Below are 26,879 nucleotides of genomic sequence, written 5' to 3'. Positions count from 1 at the left end.
ATTGGTTAGGCAGGCTTTGAGCCTACTGCCTCTAGTTATTCTGTCCCCCCCATTCCTAACCTCAATTTTAATTATTTTTTTCTTTTGGACATTCTATTAAAATGTTTATTAAAAGTTATGTTTTAATTTATACACGAGTTTTTCGAATCTGGTAGATGGTAAGATGCAATGCAGTATACATTGCTTTCAAATATATTCTTGAAGTCACTTCTCTAATAATGACTGCTGTTCCTATCGCTGGTTCTTTCTTCCAAAACAAAAAAGTAGCAGAAAGGTAGCCATGCCACGTGTGGCCCATCATATGGGTAACAGCCTTTTTTGCCTGCAGGCTGATTGGTTGGATACTGCATTGGATCGGGCTCTGTATGGCTGGCTGCCTTAAGAGTTTTTAACAGGATCTTTACTAAAACAATAACTAACAACATGTTCACGAAGCATGATTGGGATAGATATTTGTAAGGAATCAGGCTTATTGAGAAAAGAGATCACATGAACAACAGAAAATCATTGCACCGTTCAAGCACATAAATGGCTATAGACTTAAATTAAAGGCAGTAACTTGATTTGTTACTCTGTGCCTGAAACAAAAATAGTAATATTAATATTATCTGTTAAAGCCTTAGGGTTTTTAAAAACAATTTTGTTTTTATCATAATAGTAAACTACGCTCGACCAATAATAATTTTGGGGCCTACGAAAGACAGGATAAATGATGACCTGATCTCAGAATTTCCAGAAAAATTTGGATCTTGTGTACCGCGTGAGTAACCACTTATTTATTATTCTCTCTGTCTTTCTCTCTCAGAATTACTGTTACAGTTGCTGGTGCATTTGATGCCCAATTCTGTTCTGTACATTTGACATGTTCTCTAGGGCACTTCTTAGGAAAGAAGTGAAGGATGTGATCACAGCAATAGCACAGACTGAGGGTTTAATAAAATCAACAATTTAGAAAACCTTAAAGAAAAAGGAAACAACTATGGTATTGTTAGCAAATGCAAATAAGTTCAGCCAAAGAGGACAAAAAAACGTATTTTCAAATGTCAATGAAATTACCCCTAAATCATCCATAACCTCTACAAGTTATCGGTAAGAGAAGTCCAATTTAAATTTATCCAAAGAGTAGGACAGCCGTTTTCTACTGGCTGTAATTTGAGATACGGACTTATGACAATTAGAAAGTTCTGCAACAGAGTATTAAAATGGGAGCTATTGCATAAATGGAAATGGAAAAATTGATGCCTTTCACTTGCCTCTCTCAGTGGTGAAGTTATGACCAACTACCTATGCTTTTTTCATCGAATTATTTGCCAGTGGTCTACCCAGAGAATGCTTTCAGTAATAACTTATATTATTATCTGTTACCTGCCCAAATGTTTTTCGTTGTTTTACATTGATGATCATAACATTGTTTTTGTATTGTACCATAAAGCTATAGCAAGCCAATAAAACAGTATAGTATAGTTATGTGATTCTGAATGCTAAGTTGACTTACCGCTTCAGATTCCATTAAGCAGAATAAAGAACAATAAACTTGAATTGGTAACTGCTCAATCACTTATGTTTTTTACCCACGTCATCCTGAAATCTAAAACCCCATTTTCCCCCTTCAGATACAACAAGACCTAAAAGAGACTATGAAATTGATGGAAGAGATTACCATTTTGTGACTTCCCGAGAGCAGATGGAAAAGGATATCCAGGATCACAAGTTCATCGAAGCTGGACAGTACAATGCCCACCTCTATGGAACAAGTGTTCAGTCTGTGAAAGAAGTAGCCGAGCGGGTAAGATGCCCATGCATTTGTATTGTAAAAATATATTGTGAAATAACTTGTTTAAAATTAATTTTCAGTTCTTTTCTCCTTCAGGGTAAACACTGCATTCTTGATGTCTCTGGCAATGCCATCAAAAGATTACAAATAGCACAACTCTACCCAATTGCAATTTTCATCAAGCCTAAATCTGTGGAAAACATAATGTAAGCCTTGCATTTATTCCTTTTTGTATCATTATGTAGTTATAGTTCTATAGTTCTTTTAAATTTTAACTGCTAGAACTAGGCAAGTTTACTATGAGAAATCGTATGGCTCTGCATAACTTTAACACTGCAACAGAAGCATGCATGTTAAGCCTTTTATAATACACCGAATATTCCGAATCTGTCTGGTGCAATATAGATAAAGTATTATTCCAGTTTAGAATCTTTAACTATAACCCCCTCACCCAACTAAACTTAGAAGAAATATTATACATTATAACCCCCAGACATTAGGTTGAATACAGCAGAAGATTGTATTTTTGCTAAACTCTGTTTCTCTTGCCTCACTGCTTTAGCCTGTACCCTAGAAATATCCATAAACATGCCACACTTTCTACCTTTTAGCTTCAAAAATGTAATTTAAAATTATCCATTTTTCCCTTGTAAAACAGGGAAATGAGCAAACGAGTGACCGAGGAACAAGGCCGCAAGACATACGAGAGAGCTATGAAACTAGAGCAGGAATTCACAGAGCATTTTACAGGTCTGTTTGTTTAATAGTTGTGCCCAACTCTACTTATAATAGGCATCAATTGCTTAATTTTAGATGTGTTTATGGTGGAATAAATAAATAATGTTTCTAGATTTTAGTAGAATTCCGGGTAAGGGTTAAAGGCTTAAAAAAAAAAAAAAAATGTAATGTAAAGTGTAGATTTAGCCGCTATTGTACCTTGCACTTAGAAAAGTAACACTTTTTACTTGCAAGAATAGAGATGAAAATCAGAAGCTTCAGAGCAATATGAACCATTTTATTCCTTCCCACAAGAATATCCTCTGACTCAAATCATAGCACAATCATATTGCTTTATACTGTACATATCGGGACATCCTCCAACAATTAGGGTGTCATACAAGCGACTATCACTGTGTCAGGTTATCGGCATATGTAAACCTGAACCTTGTACATATATTATAATCCATTCTGCACCCTCCTATTAATCTGCATCAAGGGGCAGGAGACCTACCTCCATTGTTAGTCTTTCCCTATACACTATTAGCCCTCCTGCATGCCTTCAAACCTGCCCTACCCCCTCCTCATCTTAACACTCCACCTTAACCTAAAAGTAACCTTAGGGTTAGGGTGGATGATGAATTCAGGCTGATAGTTGATGGAGGAAGGAGCATGAAGTGCAGCTGGCAACGTGTGGGAAGGCTGACCAACAAGGTAGAACTCTTCAACCTTCACGGATGCAAGCTGCTTCTAAGCTGTGTAACTGTATTTCAGAACATCAGGCACAGCATAAAGCAAAGTTAAACCTGGGAGAAACCCACCATTATATCCAGAGAACTGGAGAACTGAACTAAATAGGAGAACTAAAATAGGAGCCGTGCCTCTGAAGGTGCCCCCTTGTAGCTCCCCATATTCTTTTCAGTTAATTCAAGTAACTTTCTTTATGCTGCTGTCAGTAACCCGAACTTAGAGACCAACAGGGTCTCTTTGTCCGTATGTTGCAACAAGTCATCATTGGTCTGGCCAGATTCATTAAGAATGCTACTACTTCATTATAAATTTTTCACAGAGACTGGTTTCACCTGCAAATAATTGTTTTGTTTAAAGGGGAGGGCATTTTATAGTGAGTGATGTGCAGAGTAATGAGTGAGTGCAAAGGGCCTCTTGTATTTGTCAGTTTGAAGCTATTCATGAAATGTTGCAGGATGCATTGCCCAAGTGGCACTTGAAAGTTACTGATGGAATACATTTTTATGGTGTCTTATGCTGCCTATGCCTGGGTCTAACATTATGCTGTGACATAATTGGACAGTACTCCACTCTCACTGGATTCAATTCAATACATCCTACTACATTTTATAGGGCAACGGAGGGCAGCCTGTTTCTTCATGAGACCCTAGCATTAAGTATATTTGTTTGTTGGGGTTAGTGGTGTACAGGTAGACCTGAAACCATCGAGTTGGCCAATTGTTGAAATTTGGCCAACTATTGCGGGTTAGGGTTGGGTGCAGTCAGAGTGGGGAAGTACACTTCTTCACTGCTCACAAAGATTCCCTGTCTTGTACCATGAGGCGAGCACAGAAGTAGCATACAAAGAGAGATGACACGGGTCATGTACTACAATGGCAACACTTTTCGTGTTACAGTCGCTGTGGACTTAAGTTTTTCAGGTTAGTGTCGGGTTGACGTTTTCCTGACCTGCATATCCTGCCCTCCCCCAGTTTTTGCATCATAGAAAAATATTAAGTTAATATAAACACCAGTCTTTGATATTTTTTTTTTTTTGTCTTTTAGCAATTGTGCAAGGAGACACTTTGGAGGAAATCTACAACCAGAGCAAACAGATAATAGAAGAACAATCCAGCACCTTCATCTGGGTTCCAGCTAAGGAGAAGTTATGAAAATAAAGAGCCAAGATCAAAAGCCCATGCCAATACCTGTTAAAAAAACATCTTTCCCATAGGGGTGGGCACGCGTAAAAGGGAAGCTTCCCTCCACTTATTTAAAGCTGTTCCTTCCACCTTTGAATCATATTGTCACATCCTAGCGTAATATATATATATTTCTTCTTTATTTTTATTTTTTTTATTTTTTTTAAAGGTGGAATGGCCAGACCAGTTATTAATATGTTATAATGGTGAGGAAAATCCTTAATGTTTAAGGGAAAGTGTTTAACACATTTTTAGAAAAAAGCTTTACAAACAATGTTGAAAAGAAAAATAAGTGGTCTTAACTTTATATATTATGAGCATTTTTGCACAATTTGCTTTTAATAGCATGGTTTGGCCTATGCATTTTTTTTGTTTTAATATAAACTAGTCTGGCAAATCATTGTTTTCTATATATAGGCAGTTAGCATGCCTTATGTTTTCCTTACTCATACAATTGAAACCCATGGCATGTTATGGCTTTTTCGTGGCACGATTCGAATTTCAGTCAGCTTTGAAGCCATTTCCACAGCCGCAGTTGTTTTTACTGAACCATTTTTAAGTTATAAGGGCCATTGAATAAGCAGCATGTTGATGGTGGCTACTTGTTTCTGTGATAAAGATGCCCCTGCTCAGCCCACATCGCTTTCCATTATGCTGAATAGAAAGTTTTGCAAAAGCTGTGTATACAGTTCCCATAAAGTTTTATTTTCCGTCCAGTTCTCCAGTGATACAATTTTAACATTGTGGTTCTTAATCCTATTTACAGAGTCTGAAAAATGTTTTGATACTGGTAATATTTCTCATAAAGGAGAAACACTTCAGGTAATTAGCATAGCCTCTTTACTGTCCAGTAATGTATATAGCACTACAGATGACCTCTCTGTCACATTTGGAGAAAAAAAAATGGATGCCTAGTTATTGCTGTAAGTGTATTCTTAGATAAAAGATTTTAATATTTTACCCACAATAACTGCCTATTTTGTTATAAATATATATATATTAAACATTCATTTAAACTCTAACAATGGGAATACTTTTCTTTAAAGATAAATAGTAAAAATATGTTTTTTTCCCACCAGCTGATTTTTTTTATTTTTTTTTTCATTGTCTTTGGAAACACAAAGTGCAATGTATATGTGAACAAAGCTTTTTGGTTGCAGCATATATTGATGCTGTGTTAAAGCAAAGGTAGCTGCTTAATTAAATATAGGCATGTTCTCCTCTTTTCTGAAGTCTCTAGTGTTTTATTTTTATGTAATGTGCATGTGTTTACCCTGTGTGGTTTTTTTGAGTTTTTATGTACACGTTCACCTACAGAATGCATGTGATACATCCATGAAGACTCTAATTTATGTCCAAGCTGAGTTTCATGGATGCATTTGGGGAGGGGGTTTAAAGAAAAATTACAGATTTACTAAATACATTGTGTGGTACTGACACATTTGCTTGTTTTTGGATTGGTTTATAAAAAAAAATGTTCAACATGCTTTTTACAGTCTCATTAAACCTCAACCAAATGAGCATTCATTTGTAATAAACATCATTATTCATTCCATTTGTCAGAAAGAGGAGAACACCTAATAAACTTTTATCAAAAAACTGAAAAGTGTGTGTGGAATGTGTCCTATTTCAGGGCTGATAAATCAACCTGCACAACGCAACTTCCTCTGTTACACTGTACATTCCTAAAAATATCCCGTATGTGCAACACTTTCAATAGATTTATTTCAGGCATAACATTTGTAAAATGGGTTAACAAATCTCGCACATTATCAGCCTGACTGATGGCCGTTTAATGGTTAAATATGCCTCCACCTTTGTCCTAAGCTTCCAGGTATTGATATGTTTTATTACAACAGCACAAAGTAGCTTTCTAAAGGTTACACAAGAATACCATGGTCCATGTAGAAGACACTGCTCTCCTAGTAGTACTATCTGAAGGCATAACCTGGCCAGTAGAGGGCAGACCTGATCAGTTACCTTTATTTACAAACGGATGATCTGTATAACTGTGTTCTTTCACGAAAAAAGCTGAAGCAAGTGGCAGTCAGAAACTCCTAGTGAAATGATCTGGAAAATTGTATTTATTCTTTTCTACTTTCAAAGAAGTAAGTGCCTCAACTTGTTTGTAATTGTCTCTGTTTCTTCAGTCTCTTTACATAGAAGCATTAGCGTTTGTTCAGATATTTCTTTGACTATGAAGTTTTTAGGTTTACCTATACTAGATACAGATATTTCTTTGTTGGGCAGCATGTAATGAAAGGTCATTGCTGTAATCTAGCCTGTTTACATGAATGAAAGAAGCATTTTTGAGGACATCTTTTTCAGCATTTTTTTTTTAAAGGAATTCAAGCCAATCCAAGGGGTTTCTTTCTTTAAACAGCCTCAAACTGTAAGGTACTGTTCTGAACTTGATGTTGTTCTGAACTTGAATTGTTCAAAGGATGTTAGATTAACTACATTTGAAAAGCTTAGATGCTAAATGTATTTTCATGACAATAAAACATGTATTCAAGATAATCTATTCAAAACTTATGGGGTTTTTGCAACTCAGCTGTCTCTAAAACCCCCGCCCCCCATTGTTATTTCCTGATACAAGGTAATTAAGGATTTGTACAAGCTGTTTCCCATGCTTCTCAATGCAGTTTGCATTAATAGTTAAACCGGTTTACAAACAGTCACTTTTGAGTGGTGACAGACTTGTATGTTAGAAACCCCTAACCATGCAATATGCTTTCTTTTTTTTTCTAGATTAAATGTATGATTATAAAAGACAAATGACTGAAAAATAACTGCATACGCATTCTCTGCTGAAATCACATCTTTGTGCGTTTCTTTTAAAGGGGAGTCCCAACTGTAGATCATATGGAATGACAAACATCATGTCTCCTGCTTTCTTATAAGAATATTTAAACAGAAACTGGAGGGCAATTTTCGGTGATAACAAAGATTGCTAGCCAGCCTGATTGAGATGGCTATTTAGGCTTAAATCTATAAACTGAATTAACAACACCTTTATAGAATGGAGTGTTGGTGAAAGCAAACATTCTGCATGAAATGTTTCCATTAGACAATCCCAAATGGAAAATACATTGCTCTGAAAACTTACAAGTAGTATATTGTACGGCTATATAAAAGAACTGTTCTGAATGTTATTGCTTGGTACAACCAAACTCCATAAGTGATTGGCCATCCATCCAATACTGTTTCAACAGTACCCGTGTGTAAGATTTTTCAGTTGCATACTGCTAGTTCAGTAATTAATGCTTGCTTGATTTAACGGACATGTATAGAAAATGGTGTTCCAGAAAAGTGGTGTTTCTTTAAAATGTTTTCAGCCTCCCAAGACAGTTGATTGAAGTGTACTTCTTGCTGTAAACTGTACAAATGTGGTTTACATGCAGCTAACTTGCCCTGTTTTGGGCATACTATGATAGGAATGGTGAAGACATTATCAGTTATAGAATAAGTGATACTATAGACAGCTATGAGTTAGGCCATTCATTTTTGTATTTATTTGTTCATTATTCTTAATTATCCGCTACTACATAGGGACTTTATGCATTTTCCTTTGTATATGGCAAACCACGTTCCCACCCATTTCATCAATGCAAATCTTTAAGATCATTTAGTAAGTGGCATGTCTGATTTTTTTTTTTTTTTTGCTGCCGACATCCATGTATGTATTTTAGGAGGTTGTTCCATCTATTTCTATCCATAGACTGTGATCTCTCTTTCCCTATTATACTATCATTCCATATTCCTATCCTCCCTGTCCTCATATTTAAAAAAGAAATTCTGATTCCTTTATTTACACGGTTCATGGAAATTTTGCCTAAGATTGCCCATGTTTCATGCTGTCAAAATACTAAATGGGCTTAAAGGAGAAGGAATACCATTTTCTACTTGGGGGGTGCCAAAAGTTAGGACTACTTTTGCTTACCTGACACCCCGGGCCAGTGCTCCTATCAGAAGAAAACGGCACAGACTTGGCGTTCTGCTAGCGAGCACCACAGAGAGATCCTCTCCTATAAGAAATATAAAATGTACAGCTGTACTAGCCTATTTTACACCAAATATTTTTGTGGACTGGTAAAAATGTGAACATGTACCAATATCCAACACTATCCAACACCAGTGGAACCTCAATTTTACATCCCCTGATTTTATTTTCCCTCATTTTACATTGTTGTTTTGTGGTCCTACCTATATATTAAGCATAATACATTTCCCTGATTTTACTTTTTCCTGAATTTTACACCATTTTTTTCTGGTCCCCTGAAAAACATAAAATGGGGGTTCTACTGTATTCACAACTGTAAAAGCTTGGTTTCTGAAAACACAGGTAATATAAAATATCAGAGGGCTTTTTAGGTAGTGTCCTACTCAAAGGGTTTACGTGTATTTGAGGAATGCAGTGGATAATCGCTTACTCTTGCTACTAATAAATGACATCAAATTCAAATATCCTTTGTCAGTTTATAGAAACCTTTCATTTATCTTATCCCTATACACATTTCTTACACATAATCCTATTGAATTAATATTTTAATAATTTTTTACTAGACTTAAAGTGGACCTGTCACCTACACATAAAAAACTGCATAATTAAAGTCTTTTACAAATTAAATATGGAACCCCAAAAATGTTTTTCATTAAAACATCCATACCTGTTATAAAGGTCTTTAAATATCTAAACTGTCAATCAAATATTACCTGCCCCACCTCTATGCCCGTGGCATAGAGGAGGGGCAGTCAATTACTTTCACTTTCCATTCAGCACTTCCTACATGTCACTGCTCTCCTCACATTCCCCCTTCCCTCCTCAGGCTCTAGAATTGTGTACGGCACTGCACATGGACATTAGGTCCCTCGTTCTGGTTCATACACAAGATTTTGGGGTGATACACAATTTCCCTTAATAACCGTGTCCACAAAATGGCAGCTGCCTGCTTGCTGTGATTGTATAATTCCAAAACAGAAGGAAACAAAATTGAAATAATAAATACAGTGTAAGTAAAGTTTATTTTGCTCAACTAACATGATAGAAAAGAATTTGAAATTATTTCTTAGGGTGACAGGTCCCCTTTAAGGTATAAAGATCCAAATTACATAAAGACTGATTATTCGGAAAACCCCAGATCCCGAGCATTCTAAATAACCTGTATAACATATTTTACTTGACCCCTTTTCATTGTTCTGATGTAATCCAAATCATTGTAATATTATTGTTATCTGCGCTTTGCAATTATGTTGTTAGGATTTTAGGGTTTCAGGTTATGTGAATGATTATTCATGAGTCTTTGTGCCAATATTCCATACATGTCCTGAAAAATATGAGCTTTTAGTTTAGTTGTCGTGTAACTCATGATTTCTTTATAACCAGCCTCCTACCAAAACTATAAAGCATCCTCTGTTGTAGCCTGGCTTCTTGCCAGAATGTTGAATAAATTCTAGTTATACAGCCATGCTAGAAGTATCTGTCCTTTTCTTCTATCACACACAACTGCCTTGGGATTCTGCTTTCACTGTAGCTTATAATATTTACTTTGAAACATCCTCATTAGCTTAAAACATTCCACTTCATATTTCATATTGCCTTTGCTACGTTTTTTTTAAAATATGCAAAATTGTGCTTGCATCGTAAAGATTTTACAGAATGATTACTCAGTGTAAATTATTTTCAAGAATCTCATAATTTAAGTATGAACGTATTGTGAGCTGACAAAGCTTTTAGCCCATGTGACATGTCTTTTATGTATGGACTGATGTATCTACACTATTACACCACTATATTGTGATCAGACCTGGACTACTATATCTGCAGTTTTGATTGCTCTTTTATGCCTAAAAAAAAGTGAACCAGGGACAAAACTAGGGGCAGCTGTGTAGTGTCTTCTCGCCACGGGTTGAGTATTCGTATACTGTCCCTCTTTAACAAATACAGATGCTCACAGCTTCAAGGCAGGACTTTGCTCCAAATCAGCCCTACTTTAAGGGTCAGATTTATCAAAGGTCGAGTTGAATTTTCGAATGAAAAAAATTTAAATTTCTAGCTATTTTGGTGTACTTCGACTAGGCAATAGTCCCCTAAAACAATTCGAATATCGAAATTTATCATGTACTGTCTTTAAAAATTCGACTGACTATTGACTGCCGCGTTGCTGTTTTAGCCTATGGGGGACCTCCTAGCACCTGTTTGGAGCCAATTGGTGGACTTTGAAAAACCGAAGGTTTTTTTGGGAAAAACTTAAAATCAAATGCGATTTTTCTTTGACTCGAAAGATTCGAATTTGGCCGATTACGGACTTATTCAATCAAAAACGGACCTATATGGCCAAAAAAAAAACTTGAACTTAATCTCGTTTGGTCTTTTTGAATTCCAATTTCGAAGTTTTTTCAATTCGAAATTCGACCCTTGATAAATATGCCCCTGAACGATGGCACAGTACAAGAAACCAGTATTTGCATTCCATGCCAGGGATAATCATATTCAATGCATGCATTTTGGCAAATGCTTGATGTAAAAATGTACATTAGCAAATGTGTTATTTTGACCTGTTATAGATTCCTTCCCCTCCACCATTTAACATACTAGTCTGCTGCAAATATAGAATGTAATTCTAGGTTATAGAATAACAAGCAATTTATTTAATTGGACTTCATTTTTTCTTTTTTAGTTTTTGAATTATTGCTTTTTTTTCTTATGACTCTCTCCAGCTTTCAAATGGGGGTCGCTGACCCCAATTTAAAAAAACAAATGCTCTGTAAGGCTACAAATGTATTTTTATTGCAATTTTTTATTACTCCTCTCCTATTCATATTCCATTCTCTTATTCAAATAAACGCATGGTTGCTAGCATAATTTAGATGGGCCGGTAATAGTCAGAAGAAAAAGGCAAATAAATCAAAAACTATACAAGATAAATAATGAAGACCAATTTAACTATTTCTTAGAATTGGTCGTTCTACAACATACATAGGGGGTCTGATTTTATCTCAACATTTTCTGCTGCAAACTCTGATCAAACCCGCTCCAGTTTTTTACGTTTGTTTTTTACGCTTGTTTATTATTACATTTTCGTGAAAATTTGCTTTGCAGAAAAAAATCTGATTTTCACAATTTTTTACGGATTTTTCACCTGAAAACTCAGATTTCTTATGTTTTTTGCCCGAAAACTTCGGGGTATTGCACGAAACCCAGCACACATAAAAAAATCATTGGGACTTCTCCCATTGACTTATATGCAACCTTGAGAGGTCTGAGATGCCTGATTTTCTGATTCTGACGTTTTCATCCTGTGGGTTTAATAAATTCCGAAAAATTTGTGATTTTTTAAAAGATTTTATATAAAAAAAAAAATCACATTTTTCCGTGATTTTTTGCAAACTCAAATGGAGTTTCATCAAATTTGATTCGAGTTTTCGGGTCACTTCAATTTGTCCAAGTTGCAAAAATTAGATTTTATTAATACATTTAGATTGGTCGCATTTCAAATTTATGGGAGTTTTAAAAAAAACTTGCATGAATTCGAAATTCGGGCCTCCCCATATGTAACCCACTAGGGACATTCATGAATATTTGAAATATCAAGGGTAAGAAAGAAACGTGTATACCAATGTTAAATCCATGGCTTTCCTATAGATATACTGTATATATTATTCTATTACATTATAATTGTATACAGGTATAGGATCCCTTACCCGAAAACCCGATATCCAGAAAGCTCAGAATTACAGAATGGCTGTCTCCCATAGACTCCATTTTATCCAAATAATCCAAATTTTTAAAAATAATTTCCTTTTTCTCTGTAATAATAAAACAGTAGCTTGTACTTGATCCCAACTAAGATATAATTAATCCTTATTGGAAGCAAAACCAGCCTCTTGGGTTTATTTAATGTTTAAATGAATTTCTAGCAGACATAAGGCATGAAGACCCAAATTACAGAAAGATCCATTATCCGGAAAACCCCAGGTCCCGAGCATTCTGGATAACAGGTCCCATACCTGTACTTATATTATCATTTCTTACTTTAAAAACGGCAAAGCATACCTGTTTCTATTGGTTTTTTGCCGTATAAGCTATACATTATAAATTATTCACTTTTCTCAGAAATTACTGAGAAAAAAATCCTTAGTGATAAAGCAGATTATTTACACGAGTTAAAGAATGACTCTTTAGATTGTGGTGCAGCCTACATTTTTCTCATTAGCCTCTGCAAGAGTTTCATGTTAAAGAGATGATGAGTATCAGTATGGATTACATCTACCGATGAGTTTAATATGTCCTGGTGCTTTATAACTTCCTTGAATACTAATTAAACAACTTTGTTATTAATGCTTCCTTGGGAAACATAGAAGCAACAAACCTCAGCATGTCACAATAACCTCACTTGATAGAAACTGCAAGTTATTACCCTTTAAGAAGAGGTAGAGTTGCAGTCAGTGGGTAAAGCTCATTTGCTGAGCTAATGCACTTTGTTCACATCTGTGTCATAAAAAACTTCTCGGTGATTTCTTAGGTGGAATTTGAACTGGAACATTCAGCACTTATTTAAACTACCGCTCAGCTGTGCTTATAGGAGCCGCACAATTGGCTACAAAGTAAAGAATTTGTGGTGGGGATGATCTTGGAATAATTGTTTTCTTTACAAATGGGAGCATTAAAAGCTCGCCATTAAATTACCCCTGGATTGCCAGTGGAATAATAATTCAAAGTGAATATTACATTGTAGGTGCAATTGTGCCTTCTGGTGTCGGTTTGGGACATGCTTCTGAAGATTGTTGAGTCTTCACCTTTGTAATATTGCCAATTGTACACTAACTGTCTCTGATTTATGGTTGTTAAAGGTGAAACTCGGTATTGTAATCCTGAAACTTTAACCTCTTTTGTCATAAAGTCATCGTATAATGTCTGACATTGTCTATTTAATGGGAAAACAAATGTAAATTCAGTAATTCTACAAATTGAATTCTTACCATCAATCTACCCAGGGCCGGATTTACATAGCGGACGCCCCTAGGCCCACTGCCGTTTGTTGCCCCTGTTCCCTCCCCTTTATTCGTGCAAATTTTCATGGAGATTGTATCTCCTGTGCATCCCCAGTGTTTTTGAACCAATGTGGGTGTGGTTGGGCAGCATGCCGCCCCCCTAATATCCTGCCGTCCTAGGCCCGGGCCTAGGTGGCCTTCCCACAAATCCCGGCCTGAATCTACCCCAGATGGCTCAATTCATTTATAAATACGTTGTTTAGTTCACTATAAACCAGCTTGCATGTCTACTTTTCAGCCATTTTCTGTTATGCAGTGTTTGTTGGAAGTGCTCGGTTCAAACATATAAGCATTGCAAGGAATAAAAATATAGTATTATTAAACCATTTAAGTTTGATGACCCTTAGAAATACAACAGGCAGATGAAGAAGGGGTGGTCTTCATACTGTTCAGGGCCTTCAATATAGATTTTTTGATTATGTCTGAAATATTCTAGTGTGAGTGCTTACACTGACTGTGTTGCAGGGAATTCTGTGGACCCCTGTACCGATGATTTAATAGAGCATAAACCTTCGCTCTGAAGCTTACTAATATCTGAAGCTAGCCAATGTGCATATACCAGTTGTGTTATCTGGTAATAGATTAATAGGTTTGGATGGGTGAGGCCTACCTTGTTTGTTGGAGTATGGGGTGGGGGGTAGCCAGAATGATTCTAGGGGTCTGCACACCTTCAAATAACGAGGGTTTTTAATCTGTTTAAATCATTGTTTAAAGGAGAAGGAAAGTCTTCTTCCACTTGGGGGTGCCAAATGTTAGGCACCCCCAAGTGATTGTATATACTTACCTGAAACCCAGGGCCGGTGCCCCTATCAGCAGAAACTCCACCAGCCCAGGGTTCTTCCAGCGAGCACCACAGAGCGATATTGTTCCAGCTTCTTCTTTCTTCAAATTTCCCGGGGCAGATATATGCACAGTTCAACGAAATAGCCAACTTTTTAGTTAGAGTTCGGCTTTTCACTCTAATGCGCAGCCGCGAGAAGAGATAAGACGCCGGAAGAGGATCTCTTCGTGGTGCTCGCTGGAAGAACCCTGGGCCAGTGCAGTTTTCTGCTGATAGGAGCACAAGCCCAGGGTTTCAGGTAAGTATATACACAAATGTATAAACAAATGTTAGGCACCTCCAAGTGGAAGAAGATTTTGCTTGTCCTTTAAGGAAGTTCTTTTGGGCATTATTATTTTTTAATCAGAATCTTGGTAGGAATATCATGTTGACATGCCCCAGTAGCGAGAGAATGTGACTACACCACTTTTCAATGTCTATATACTTCAAACACTGGGTCCCAGTATATCCCCCAATATAGCTACTTACCTTTTTTCACACTTGTATTCCTTGGCATGAAACCTTTGTCAAGAGAGAGGGTTGAGGGTGACATTTTAATCTGTAGGGACAATTGTAGACTTTGTCCAGTTGGGTCTGAGACCCAAGTGACTTCTGGGTTAATTATCCATTTGTAATAGTCTAGACAGTCAGTTGAACAGAACCCCCGAATCCTGTATTTGTGAGCTTTCTGGATAACAAGTTTTTCTGGATAACAGATCTCGTATACCTGTACTGCTAATATTATGCTTTGACACAGTTTACTCTTGTGCTGCCTTTTGGGTGTTTAAAAGTGGGTGTCTCATATTCATTGTACAGGTATGGTACCTGTTAACCAGAATGCTCGGGACCCGGGGTTTTCCAGATAAGGGATCTTTCTGTAATTTGGATCTTCATACCTTAAGTCTACTAGAAAATCATGTAAGCATTAAATAAACCCAATAGTCTGGTTTTGCTTCCAATAAGGATTAAGTATATCTTAGCTGGGATCAAGTACAAGCTACTGTTTTATTATAACATAAAAATGGAAATCATTTTGAAAAATTTGGATTATTTAATTATAATGGGAGACAGCCTTTCCATAATTTGGAGCTTTCTGCATAGTGGGTTTCTGGATAATGGATCTAATACCTGTACCTTGTTTAATAGTATAGATCCATATACCCAGTAGAATTCATTATGGGAAGTCATCCTGTCCCAGGCATTTGTTTTGTGCTGAGCAATAACAGCAACCTGAGATACTTCTAATTTAATACAGGCTTTTTGCTCCTCTTAACAGGCTTTGTGTTACATAGAGCAGGGTCTCTGTTCCCATGAACTGATTCTTTCCTGATCTCTTCATTTGTGCTGTTGCCTATATTTCGCATAGACACTCATTCTATTTCTTCAGTTTTATTGTGTTTGTGTTTGATAATGGAGTCTATTTATAGGTGTGATGGCTTTTATGAAAAGCGATCCATCCTAGATATGAAGGTGATACAAGAATTCTTTCTCTTGCAGTCAGCTAATGTTTAGAGCGTTTGTCAGCTGACAGGGAAATTTAAAGGGGTTGTTCACCTTTAAATTAACTTTTAGTATGATGTAGAGAGTGCTATTCTGAGACAATTTGCAATTGGTTTTCATTTTTTATTATTTGTGTTTGAGTTATTTAGCTTTTTATTTCAGCAGCTCTCCAGGTTGCAATTTCAACAATCTGAAATTGCAACCATGCATTTATTTAAATGAGAGACTGAAATATGAATAGGAGAGGGCCCAAATAGAAAGATGAGTAATAAAAAGTAGCAATAACAATACATTTGTAACCTTACAGAGCATTTGTTTTTACATGGGGTCAGGGACCCCCATTTGAAAGCTGTAGTGAGTCAGAAGAAGGAAATTCATTCAAAAACTATAAAAAATAATAATAATGAAGACCAATTGAAAAGTTGCTTAGAATTGACCACTCTATAAGATACTAAAAGTTAATTTGAAGGTTAAAATGGGTCCATAGTTTTTGCAATTTATTTATCTGGGGCATGTTTATAGAGAGGTGTAAAAAGTATTGTATAAAAATATAATTTTCTTAAAGGGGTGGCTTATCTTTAAATTAACTTCTAGTATGTTATAGAATGGCTAATTATAAACAACTTTTCAATTGAACTTAATTTTTTTTGAATGATTTGCCTTTTTTTTCTGAATCTTTCCAGCTTTCAATTGGGGTTCATTGACCCCCATCTAAAAACAAATCCTCTGCAAAGCTACACATTTATTGTTATTGCTACTTTGTATTACTCATCTTTCTATTCAGGCCCTCTCCTATTCCTATTCCAGACTCTCGCATTTAAATCAGTGCATGGTTGCTAGGGTAATTTTGGCCATATCAACCAGACTGCTGAAATTGCAAACTGGAGAGCTGCTGAATAAAAAGCTCATATAAGCTCAACTCAAACACAAATAATAAAAAATGAAACCAATTGCAAATTGTCACAGAATATCTCTCTCTACATTATACTAAAAGTTAATTGAAAGGTGAACATCCCCTTTAACCACTTTATACATTGCCACGCAGATGTAAAAAGCAGTGGGTGCATGGAAAGCTGCACAAGTGCAGTAAACTTGTGAAAACACCAGCAACTCTTTATCAATGTTTCTTCCCAAGGCAGTTTCTATACAAGTTAAATACGCTTGAGCAACTTTGATCTCTTAATGAAATAACCACTTCCAAGATCACGATCAAAGTGAAATGTTTTACATTCTGGTATAACCTTGGCAAACACTTACAAACAAGCAAAGAGCAAGGAATTTATGGCAAACCATAAACTTGGCATTGCGATATTATATTATTGTAATGTGCCCCTAAAACGATCCTACAGGACAAGCAGACATTGAGCATACAAGAGGCCACACACAGTATGGCTGCATTTTATTGTTCCAACCGTTTGTGCAAAGAAGACACAGAAGATCAGAACAGCAGGAAATGAAGAAATATCACAACTTCTCTTTAATTTCACATTTGCTGATAGATCATGAACGGGCCAAAATGGTGCACTGACAGATGACAACCTGGCCGATTCCCAAAATGACCGATATCCATAGTATTTATCATCAGTTCTTTATGTACCATCAATCATATCTTATGCTGTTATTAGTACATGTACGGGCAGCGTTGATGCTCTAAAGTTTGTTGTACAAAGCCTTCCCTAAATACAACCCCCATTACAAAAAAAGTTGGGACACTGTGTAAAATCTAGATAAAAACAGAATGCAATAATTTGCAAATCATTTAAAATCTATATTTAATTGCAAATAGCACAGACAACATATCTAATTTTAAAACTCAAGACATTTTATTGTTTTCTGAAAAATATATTTTCAATTTGATGCCAAGGTTAATGTTTCCCACTGTTGTCGGCTCTTCTTGTAGCAACACTCTGTAACTATTTTGGAACTGAAGAGACCAATTTGTTTTGAAAGTGAAATGTTGTGACTGGGGTTGGACTGGGACCCCCACTGGCCCCCCTCCACCCTTGCCGCAACCCTCCTCCCGGTGTCCCGCCAGCCCAGTCTGACTCTGTGGGAGACAGATCTGGACTGTAGACAGGCCATTATAGCACCCAGACTCTTTTACAGAGCCATGCTGTTATAATACATACAGAATGTGGTTTGGCACTGTCCCTGAAAAGATGTCATGTGGATGGCAGCAAATGTTGCTCTGAAACCTGTATCATTCAGCATTGATGGTGAATCATGCAGGTTCCCCATTACACTTGCACTAATGCACCCACATACCATCATGGCTGGATGGTCCTTCTCCTCTTTAGCCTTGGTGTCCATGATTTTCAAAAATAATTTAATTTTGATTTGTCAGACTACAGGACAGTTTTTCCACTTTGCCTCAGTCCATCTGAAATGAGTTTGTGCCCAGAGAATGCAGCTGTGTTTGTGGATCATGTTTATATAGGGTTTGTTTGTATGGTAGAGCTTTGACTTGCATTTGTGGAAGCAGTGATGAACTTTGCTAACAGACAATGGTTTATAGACATATTCCTGAGCCCATGTACTGATTTCCACTACAGAATCATGTCTTATTTTAATGCAGTGATGATATTTTCATGATATTTTTTTTTTAGAACACAATTGTCACAGGGATGTCCTGAAAAGATACATGAGCATATATTTCTCAGAAAACAATAACATTCTTCATTTTCAGCATTTGATATGCTGTCTTTGCCTGTTTGCAATAAAATATAGGGGTTAAATCATTCACCAATCATCCCATTCTCTTTTTATTTACATTTTACTTAGTATAACAACTTTTCTGAAAGCCGGGTTGTATGTTTTTTTATACAAATAGACAAATACAAGAGTCCTCTGCACTCAAACCATTATCAATATATTTAAGACAGAGACATTTTGTGCATACTGCTACTGAAAAATGCCTTACCCTTTAAACAAAACAGGGATTGTTTGTCCATATATTGCAATATATTTAAGCTGGCCAACTACATCAAAGTCATCCCATATCTGGCCAGTCCTATGCTCAATTTTCATCTGATTCATTAAGAATTCTATTGCTTCATTATACATTTTACAAAGGGACTAGGTTTTACCTGCAACTTACTAGCTGCTTTCAAAGTAAAACTCCCAAACTTGGCTGCCTTTTTATTAGACACCAGTGGGATCACCTGACTATAGCTGGGAAGGGTGGGAGTTACAATATGGAGCTGGTCACTGCTCCTGTATAACTATAACAAACAAGGGAACGTTGTGCTCACCACTATTTTTTAAAACCATTAGGCGGGGGTGCAATGAGGCTGTGACCACAAAATACATATAGTCAAACACAAGAGTCGTCTGCACTCAACCCATTATCAATATATTTAAGATAATGAGACATTTTGTGCATACTGCTACTGAAAAATGCCTTACCCTTTAAACAACAGAATGGAAGTTATAATGTCTTTGCTTTTCTCTTTCAGTTCTTTGCCTTAATGAAGTCAGATGGTGCACAATATCCAACCAAGAGAACAAAAAATGCAATGACATGAAAAATGCTTTTGGACAAGCTAAAATTACTCCGACTTTATCCTGTGTAACTGGAAACTCGGAAATCGATTGTGCACGCATGATAATGGTAAGTGGGCATATTTGTTTGTTATTCATTCATATATGACATTTATCTGCACTGGGTTTTATTTAGTTGCTTCTGAAAGGGTTATCAGAACTGATCAAATGCTATACATTTGCCATCTTATTCTGGCTACATATGTTCTGCTTCCATAATACATTAAACATATTATATGACACACAAGGCAGCCCCTTTCTATACATACAATCACACATTTTGTTGAATTACTTCTTAATATAGCCAAAAAGAAGCAATCAAGTTATAGTGCACTGTCTTTATTATTACGTAAAAATGGACACTTGCACATTGATACATTATGTAATATAGCATGTAAAGGTGCGTTATTTGCAGTACCTTCTTTTCCCTATTCATACAGTAAGTAATTTTATTACAGTGGGACACAAATTTTTACCAGGGCAGTAACAAATAGCAACCAATCAGCAATTACCTTTATTCAGTCTAACATGGGTGAAATCAAAAAGTCTGACTTTGGTCTGGTTCCTCATGAGGCAACTTCGACGACTTCGGAAATCAAAGCTCCGCAAGTGCATTGCCGCAGGCGATTTTTCATTTTAGCAGGGAGAAGGCAGTTCGGGGAGATTGATGTCCCAAAGAAGAGGCTATTAGTTGCCAGGCGACTAAATCTCCCCGAATCTGCCTGTGTGCTAAAGCCCTAAAAGAATGGGCCAATATATTAGTTCAGAAAGCTATACACAGCTGGTACATACTTATCACATACTTATACCGGTTTTTTTTCCAAGTCCAAAAACAGCTTTCCATAAATGTTTGTAATTCAACAGTAAAAGACCAAAAACCTTATTTTTTAGCCTTTAAGAAACCTTGTGATGTTCAGGTTTATTTGCTTTTTTTGTAACGGTTATGCAAAAAGTGAGCTTACAACTTGTTTCACATGTTTGTTTCCATTCTGCTTTTACTTTGAAACAGAATAATGAAGCTGATGCTGTGACTCTTAAGGGTGAATTTATATATGAAGCCGGCACCAAATATTACTTAAAACCTGTGGCTGGAGAAGTATACGATCAAGGTATGTGTGGGCAATTATGAACTTTCCTCTGTGTAGTTACTCATGCTAAAGAAGATTATTTTAATGGCAGGGCTCTCTGAAACATTTGAAATAGTTTGTGTTTTATCCCAGTTATACTTCACTATCCAATATTGTTATTTCTTATAATGTTGAGATATTTACTTCAAATACTGAGAACAGTAAAAGAGTCGAAAGTAGATTGGAACAGTAAAACATTGGTTTAGAAAAGGCCAAAGCACTGGCTAAGGGTGTAGTCAGTAAAAGTAATCAGGAAGAGAGGAAGGGATAGACCTGCCTGGCAAAAACAACAAGACTTCTTTTAATTACCTTACTGGAAAAGCTCATTCTGCTCTTACAGTACCAACATTCATATGAATTATTCATAAAATATATGCCCAAAGTGCAAGCAAATCTTAATGGAGGAGTATCATGGGTGATTATCTTGGAGGACCAGAGCCAAGGCAGGGCTATTATTTAGTTTGTTGCTAACTTCAAGCTCAAAGAGGAATGTTTTGTACAATATGGGTGAAATGCTCTAGAACACGTCTGGTTACACACGCTTAGATCTGCACAGAAAAGTGGCCATAGCAGTAATGTAGCATTACACTGAGCAAGAAGCAAGAAGTTGATTCATAGAGAGTGTATATTTTTTTTTTATCAAGTTTACATCATTGCATAGAATGGATACACACAGTGTTCCTATAACAGAGAATGTATATTTTTAGTTTAATAGTAAACTAAATATTACATGTTAAATGACCATCTTTCAGTCTGTCATTCAAACCACAGCTTGGTTGCTAAGATAAGTATGATCTGCAAGCACAATGTTCATACAAAACATTGATGTTTCACTCCAATACCTGGGGGCTGCTTTGAAGAGTTTTATAACCATTTAAAAGCACAAGGATGAAGCACAGGGGGTACTATATATAATATGATACATGTGTTTCAGTGAGTCATGCGCCACAAATTAAAGTGCCACTAAGCAGCTAAAATACCACAAAATGATACAGTGAATAATGCATCCCTATTGTAAAATATAAGGATATTATAAGCCCCCAAGGAGTTCCACAACCGTATAAAATCACAAGGCTAAAAGCCTAGTTGTTTATAAGAACAAGTTTCCAAGAGCCATAGATAAGCACAATTTATACAGTGAATAAAGTACCCTGTCTTGTAAAAAAATAAGGATATTATAAATTACCAAGGAGTTCCATTACCATATGCAGGTCACAGATCTCCAAGGTAACTTCTAATATCCTTATATTTTTCAACAAGAGGGTTCTTTATTATAATACACACGATTCAGTGAGTCATGTGACAGAAATTACATCAGAACGCACCGTTTATAACTGATGACATCAGAACTCACCGTTTATAAGGATATAATTTACAAGATATTCATGGCTTTTGTGTATTATATGGTGAATAAAGTAGCCCCTCTTGTAAAATATAAGGATATTATAAGTTACCGAGGACTTTCATGACCACTGATGACATCCGAACTCACAGTTTATAAGGGTATAATTTACAAGATATTCATGGCTTTTGTGTATTATAAGGATATAATTTACAGGATATTCATGGCTTTTGTGTATTATATAGAGAGTAATGTTTCCCTTTTTGTAAAATATATACATATCAAGTCACCAAGGAGTTCTATGTCCCTATAAATATATACAGGTCATGGAGCTACAAGGTGACTTTATATATCCTCAAATTTTCCAACAGAAGTTACATTATTTACTATAATATATACGCAATTTTCATTGTGTCATGAGACAGAAATGACATCGCTGAGTACCAGTTATAACTAATTACATCACTAGTATGTTACTATTGACTATGTTACTATTTCACTCAAGAATTTGAATATTTTATTGTATAAGGCCTTCAGCCGTGTGCTTTTATGGCTCCTTATGAACTTTATTATATCAGTATATTTTACAATTGAGGGTATATTATTCACTAAAAAACGTTAACTTCATGGAAGCACAGCTATGATATTACAACAAAAGTACATTCAGAACATTATTAGAGTATAAATGTTTTCTGTGTATAATAAGTACCTAAGGAAACCACCGGATAGCAGCAGCCTTTTCTATGCATGCAAAGTTACCTAGAATTCTTATGTTTGGGACAGGCATGGGGACGTCATACTATGCTGTGGCCGTTGTAAGAAAAAACTCTACCTACAACATAAACAATCTGAAAGGAGCAAAATCTTGTCATACTGGGTTCCAGAAGAATGCAGGCTGGAATGTCCCCATTGGCTATCTCATTGACACTGGCCGGATTGCTGCTGTAGCTTGTGATATCCAAAAAGGTAACAGCAGTTTTTTTAATTACCCTTCTGATGCTCAGCTGCTGTCATAATGATCAATATATGACAAATTCCATGTGTATGAAATATCTGACTATGCTGGCACTGTACAATGGCCTTGGCCAATGCCTTACATAAGTTCTTTTTGGCTTCTAGCTGTGAACAGCTTTTTTTCCAAGAGTTGTGTGCCTGGTGCCATCCAGAAAGATCTCTGTCAGCTGTGTATTGGAGATACCAATGGCAACAATGTGTGTCAGCTAAATGGTAGCCTTGAGAGATACAGTGGCTATAGTGGAGCTTTCAGGTAAGTACGTAGCACAAGGAATGCTGCACTTTGTGCAGAAAAGGCAAACTGATTGCAAAACAACAAGACAAGAGGGGCCATTTACTTACATCACTGCAGTAGCAGACCTGTATATTTCCCTGTATGTAGAAACAGGAAAAATCACCTTCCTTAAACGTACTGTATATGTGCTCCTTGACTTCTGTATTCTTCTGCTCATTGCCTGTCTCTGTTCTGAATCATACTCTATTGCAGCGGTCCCAAACCTTTTTTGGACCGAGGACCGGTGCAAAAGCAATTTCTTTTGCAAGGACCAGGGGTGGGGTCGCGGTCACGGGGTCCAGCGGCAAGTTTGCACGCGTCGCATCCAATTTGGGTGCGCCGTCGTCCAATTCAGGTGCGCCGGTATCCAATTTGGCCCACGTTAATTGTGGGCTGGGCTCAGTGGCCCAGTTCAGGAGTGTCCGCGGCCCGGCTGTTGGGGACCTCTGCTCTATTGTACCTAATGATGCAGGGGAACTCTGGAGCTACTGCCACCTCAGAAGTAGGCAACTGTTCCAGGGTTCCCACAGTGGGCTGCTCAATAGCCAAATCGCAGATGCGCTAAAAGAATTAGGCACACTTCATTCTGACTACAAGACATGGCAAATTGTGTCCAAATTTGCACTTTGCTCACAATAATAAATGAGGCCCTATATACTTTTTTAAAATCTTTTATTCAGGAAAATAAACGAATTATTTGAAAAGTGTCATTGTATCTTGCAATATTAATTTCCCCTTTTGTATTCAAAACTGGGTATTTCCCATTGATATCTATACAACATGGCATTATTCACATGTAGGTCAGTTTAGCTAAAATAAATATTTTTCACCTTTATCTTTTTGCCATTTTTTTTTATTTATTTACTTTTGACTTTGTAGAGATTTTGGTTATAAGTCCAGGGAACAGTTGACATTTACATATTGCAGTGTGAATTTCTCTCTAGGTGTTTGGTTGAAGGACAAGGTGATGTGGCATTTATAAAGCATAGCACAGTGGCTGAGAATTCAGATGGTGAGTATAATTTATTTCTCTGGAAATGTATGTTTATTTTCGTTTTCATAAATATATTTGTGTGTACACACTTGGGGGAATATTTATCAAGGGTCGAATTTCGAATTGATACAACTTCAAAATTCGATTTCAAAAAGACCAACCGCAGTGAAGTCAAAGGTTTTTTTGGTCGAAGAGGTCTGTATTCGGCCGAATTCTAATCATGCGATCGAAGGAATAGCGCATTCAATCGAATTCGATTCCCCCAAAAAACTTTGATTTCTCAAAGTCCACCAATTGACTCCAAATAGGTACTAGGAGGACCCCCAGCACTTCAGCAGGATTTAGATGGCGAATGTTCGAAGTCGAAGTTTTAAAGAGACAGTACATGATAAATATCGATATTCGAATTTGGACTATTCCCTAGTCAAAGTACATAAAAAATAGCTCGAAATTCAAAGTTTTTAACTTTGAAAATTCACCTCGACCTTTGATAAATCTGCCCCAAAATGTCCACAAATATACACATATTATGATTCAGCAGGAAAGAATGTCCCATAATCTTATTACTGGATTGGCCAATAGGCCACTGGCCAGAATAAACTACATTCTCTCAGTTTAGGAGACAATTAATAATTACTCTATAATATTTTATGAACCCCAATACTTGGTATATAGAAGCCCTTTACAGAGGGTTAGATGGATGTGCTCTGTGGGGGAGTTATTAGATGTTGCAGTGCTGTAAAACTGGGTAGTGGACTGTGGAATCAATAAAAATAATATTGAAATCAATGGTTTTTTGCACCCTGTCATGCTTTCTGTCCTCAGTCGCAATACTTTGCATATCATTCTAGGACGCACTCTATATGGAGCGTTGCCTGCATTTGGCAATTCCACATAGACGGTGGAATGTAACTGTCCCTTGAATGCTCTGTTAGCTTTTCCATCATTCAGATTTATGTCTATGTTTTATTTTAATCCCAGTCACTGCTTCATCACCCAGTGCAAACTAGTGCATATATACCAGAATGCATAAGGGTGCAAATGGACTTATCTTTAAAAAGTCCCAAACTCCTTAGACACCTGGCCAAAAGGCACACAATTAGAATAGAGTCTTTAGACCCACCTTCGTCCAAAGACTTGGATGGGCCCCTTTATCCCTGACCTGCTCAGCCAAAAGGCCCAGAGGAGGCAAGGGTTTTCAAACCCCCTTTGCCACAAAGCTAGGCAGGGGCACCTTTATTCGATCCCCTCCAGCCAAAAGTCATATAAGGAAGAGGGAAAACAAATGTCTTCTGAAAAGGTCTTAAATCAAATGCGCCCTCAGCTGGCCTGGGCTTCAGGGGGAGAAGGACCTTAATGTCCACACATTTCCTTCTAGATTCATGCCCATACCCAGGAGAGCTGTATTGTACCAGATCCTTAGTTAAATTAGAGCCATAATTGGTAACGTACTTCTAGGTAGAAATACAGATCCGTGGGCTCAGGCCGTGATTTCTTCTGACTACGAGTTATTGTGCCGAGATGGTAGCCGCGCAGAAGTCAGTGAATGGAGACAGTGTAACCTAGCAAAGGTTCCTGCTCATGCTGTTATGACCCAGATTAACACAGATGGAGCCCTCATTTATAAAATGCTTCACGATGGGCAGGTGAGTTGAACATATTGGAGCAAATAATTATTTTAATAATTATGTAATTATAAATTATTTTAATACATACAATATATCAGATAAATGGTGTAAAGTGATTTGTTTAATAATTTATGTCTATTGTAAAAACTGGAGTATGATCATCAACCATTTACAACAAAATCTGTCACATAACGTTTGCCTATTTTTATTATCTAAATATTGTATAAATGCCACTACTACTTCTTTGTATTGTATATTTTACTAATTATTGTGATTTAATCAACAGTTGAAGTAAAGTTGAAAAATCCAGTTTATAAACATAAAACCCTTAAAAGGAGTTCATTGTGCTAATTTTCGTGCTAATTCAGAATAGATGTGTGCACTGTCCACAATCCTACCCCAGTTCTATTGCATACACATAGGCCGACATGATGTTTAAAAATACTTTGATTTAAAAACATAGTATATATTTTTAATAAAGGGGACTTTTAATGACTGAGAGTTGTTTTATTCATGAGAACATTGAGAAGAAGTGGTTCTTCCTCTTTCTTTTGTTTGATAACTCTGCTGCTTTTACTAGTGAATGACACTACTGTTTCATGATGATGCAGTGGATTCGAAAATGCAGTGTGTTTCCTTTTTGCAGCAGAGATATAATAGCCATAGTTCTGGCTTCAAGATGTTTGACTCTTCGGCATACAACAGTAACAACCTGCTTTTCAGTGACATGACAACAGAGCTGAGAGCCATTGCTGACCAGACATATCAGACCTGGCTTGGGGATGAGTATTTGCAGGCAATGAAAGGAATCGACTGTAAACCTGACCGTAAGCAAATTCTTAGCAAATATATGGTACTTTTTTCATGGGCAGCAGATATTTACCATAATGTATGTGTTGTTAGTCTTTCTAAGGCACTGATAGACTTATTAGTATTATCCTTTATTTATACAGTGCCAACATATTTCACTGTACTTTACAGAGACTGTACACAGCAACAATCCTGGGGCTGCTGCCGCCTGAGACAGCAGCCCCAATACTGCCCCCCTCACCCTCTCTGTACTCAAAGCAGATCATGTGGGGCTACATTGCTAGTGCAGAGAGGGCTATTCTGCCCTCTGCACTAGAAGAGACAAATTTTAAACATAAATTTGTCTCTTAAAAT

General features: G+C 36.7%; 2 protein-coding genes across 41 annotated transcripts in view; both read left to right on the top strand.

Moving 5' to 3' along the window:
- Positions 1 to 6,028, top strand: part of LOC108716985 (disks large homolog 1) — a 116,524-nt gene extending 110,496 nt beyond the window's left edge. For all 39 annotated transcript variants that reach the window (XM_041563285.1, XM_041563300.1, XM_041563283.1 and 36 more), the window contains 5 exons: positions 659 to 760; positions 1,614 to 1,786; positions 1,871 to 1,980; positions 2,433 to 2,524; positions 4,286 to 6,028. In XM_041563285.1, coding sequence (XP_041419219.1) covers positions 659 to 760; positions 1,614 to 1,786; positions 1,871 to 1,980; positions 2,433 to 2,524; positions 4,286 to 4,392 — 584 coding nt within the window. In that variant the 3' untranslated portion in view covers positions 4,393 to 6,028. The remainder of the gene's footprint in view (positions 1 to 658; positions 761 to 1,613; positions 1,787 to 1,870; positions 1,981 to 2,432; positions 2,525 to 4,285) is intronic.
- A 101-nt stretch (positions 6,029 to 6,129) lies between these two features.
- The window catches only part of meltf.L (melanotransferrinL homeolog), a 34,626-nt gene continuing 13,876 nt past the window's right edge, over positions 6,130 to 26,879 (top strand). Inside the window, exons 1-8 of one of the 2 annotated variants that reach the window (XM_041563301.1) lie at positions 6,130 to 6,530; positions 19,252 to 19,406; positions 20,346 to 20,445; positions 22,589 to 22,771; positions 22,925 to 23,072; positions 24,038 to 24,105; positions 25,546 to 25,733; positions 26,365 to 26,542. In XM_041563301.1, coding sequence (XP_041419235.1) covers positions 6,488 to 6,530; positions 19,252 to 19,406; positions 20,346 to 20,445; positions 22,589 to 22,771; positions 22,925 to 23,072; positions 24,038 to 24,105; positions 25,546 to 25,733; positions 26,365 to 26,542 — 1,063 coding nt within the window. In that variant the 5' untranslated portion in view covers positions 6,130 to 6,487. Of the gene's footprint in view, positions 6,531 to 19,251; positions 19,407 to 20,345; positions 20,446 to 22,588; positions 22,772 to 22,924; positions 23,073 to 24,037; positions 24,106 to 25,545; positions 25,734 to 26,361; positions 26,543 to 26,879 lie in introns of both variants that reach the window. The other variant, XM_018263616.2, reaches the window with a different exon arrangement.

The sequence above is a fragment of the Xenopus laevis genome, chromosome 5L, assembly GCF_017654675.1.
Source record: "Xenopus laevis strain J_2021 chromosome 5L, Xenopus_laevis_v10.1, whole genome shotgun sequence".
NCBI lineage: Eukaryota > Metazoa > Chordata > Amphibia > Anura > Pipidae > Xenopus > Xenopus laevis.
The sequence above is the reverse complement of the archived record's forward strand: the minus strand, read 5'-3'. Positions and strand labels throughout refer to the sequence as shown.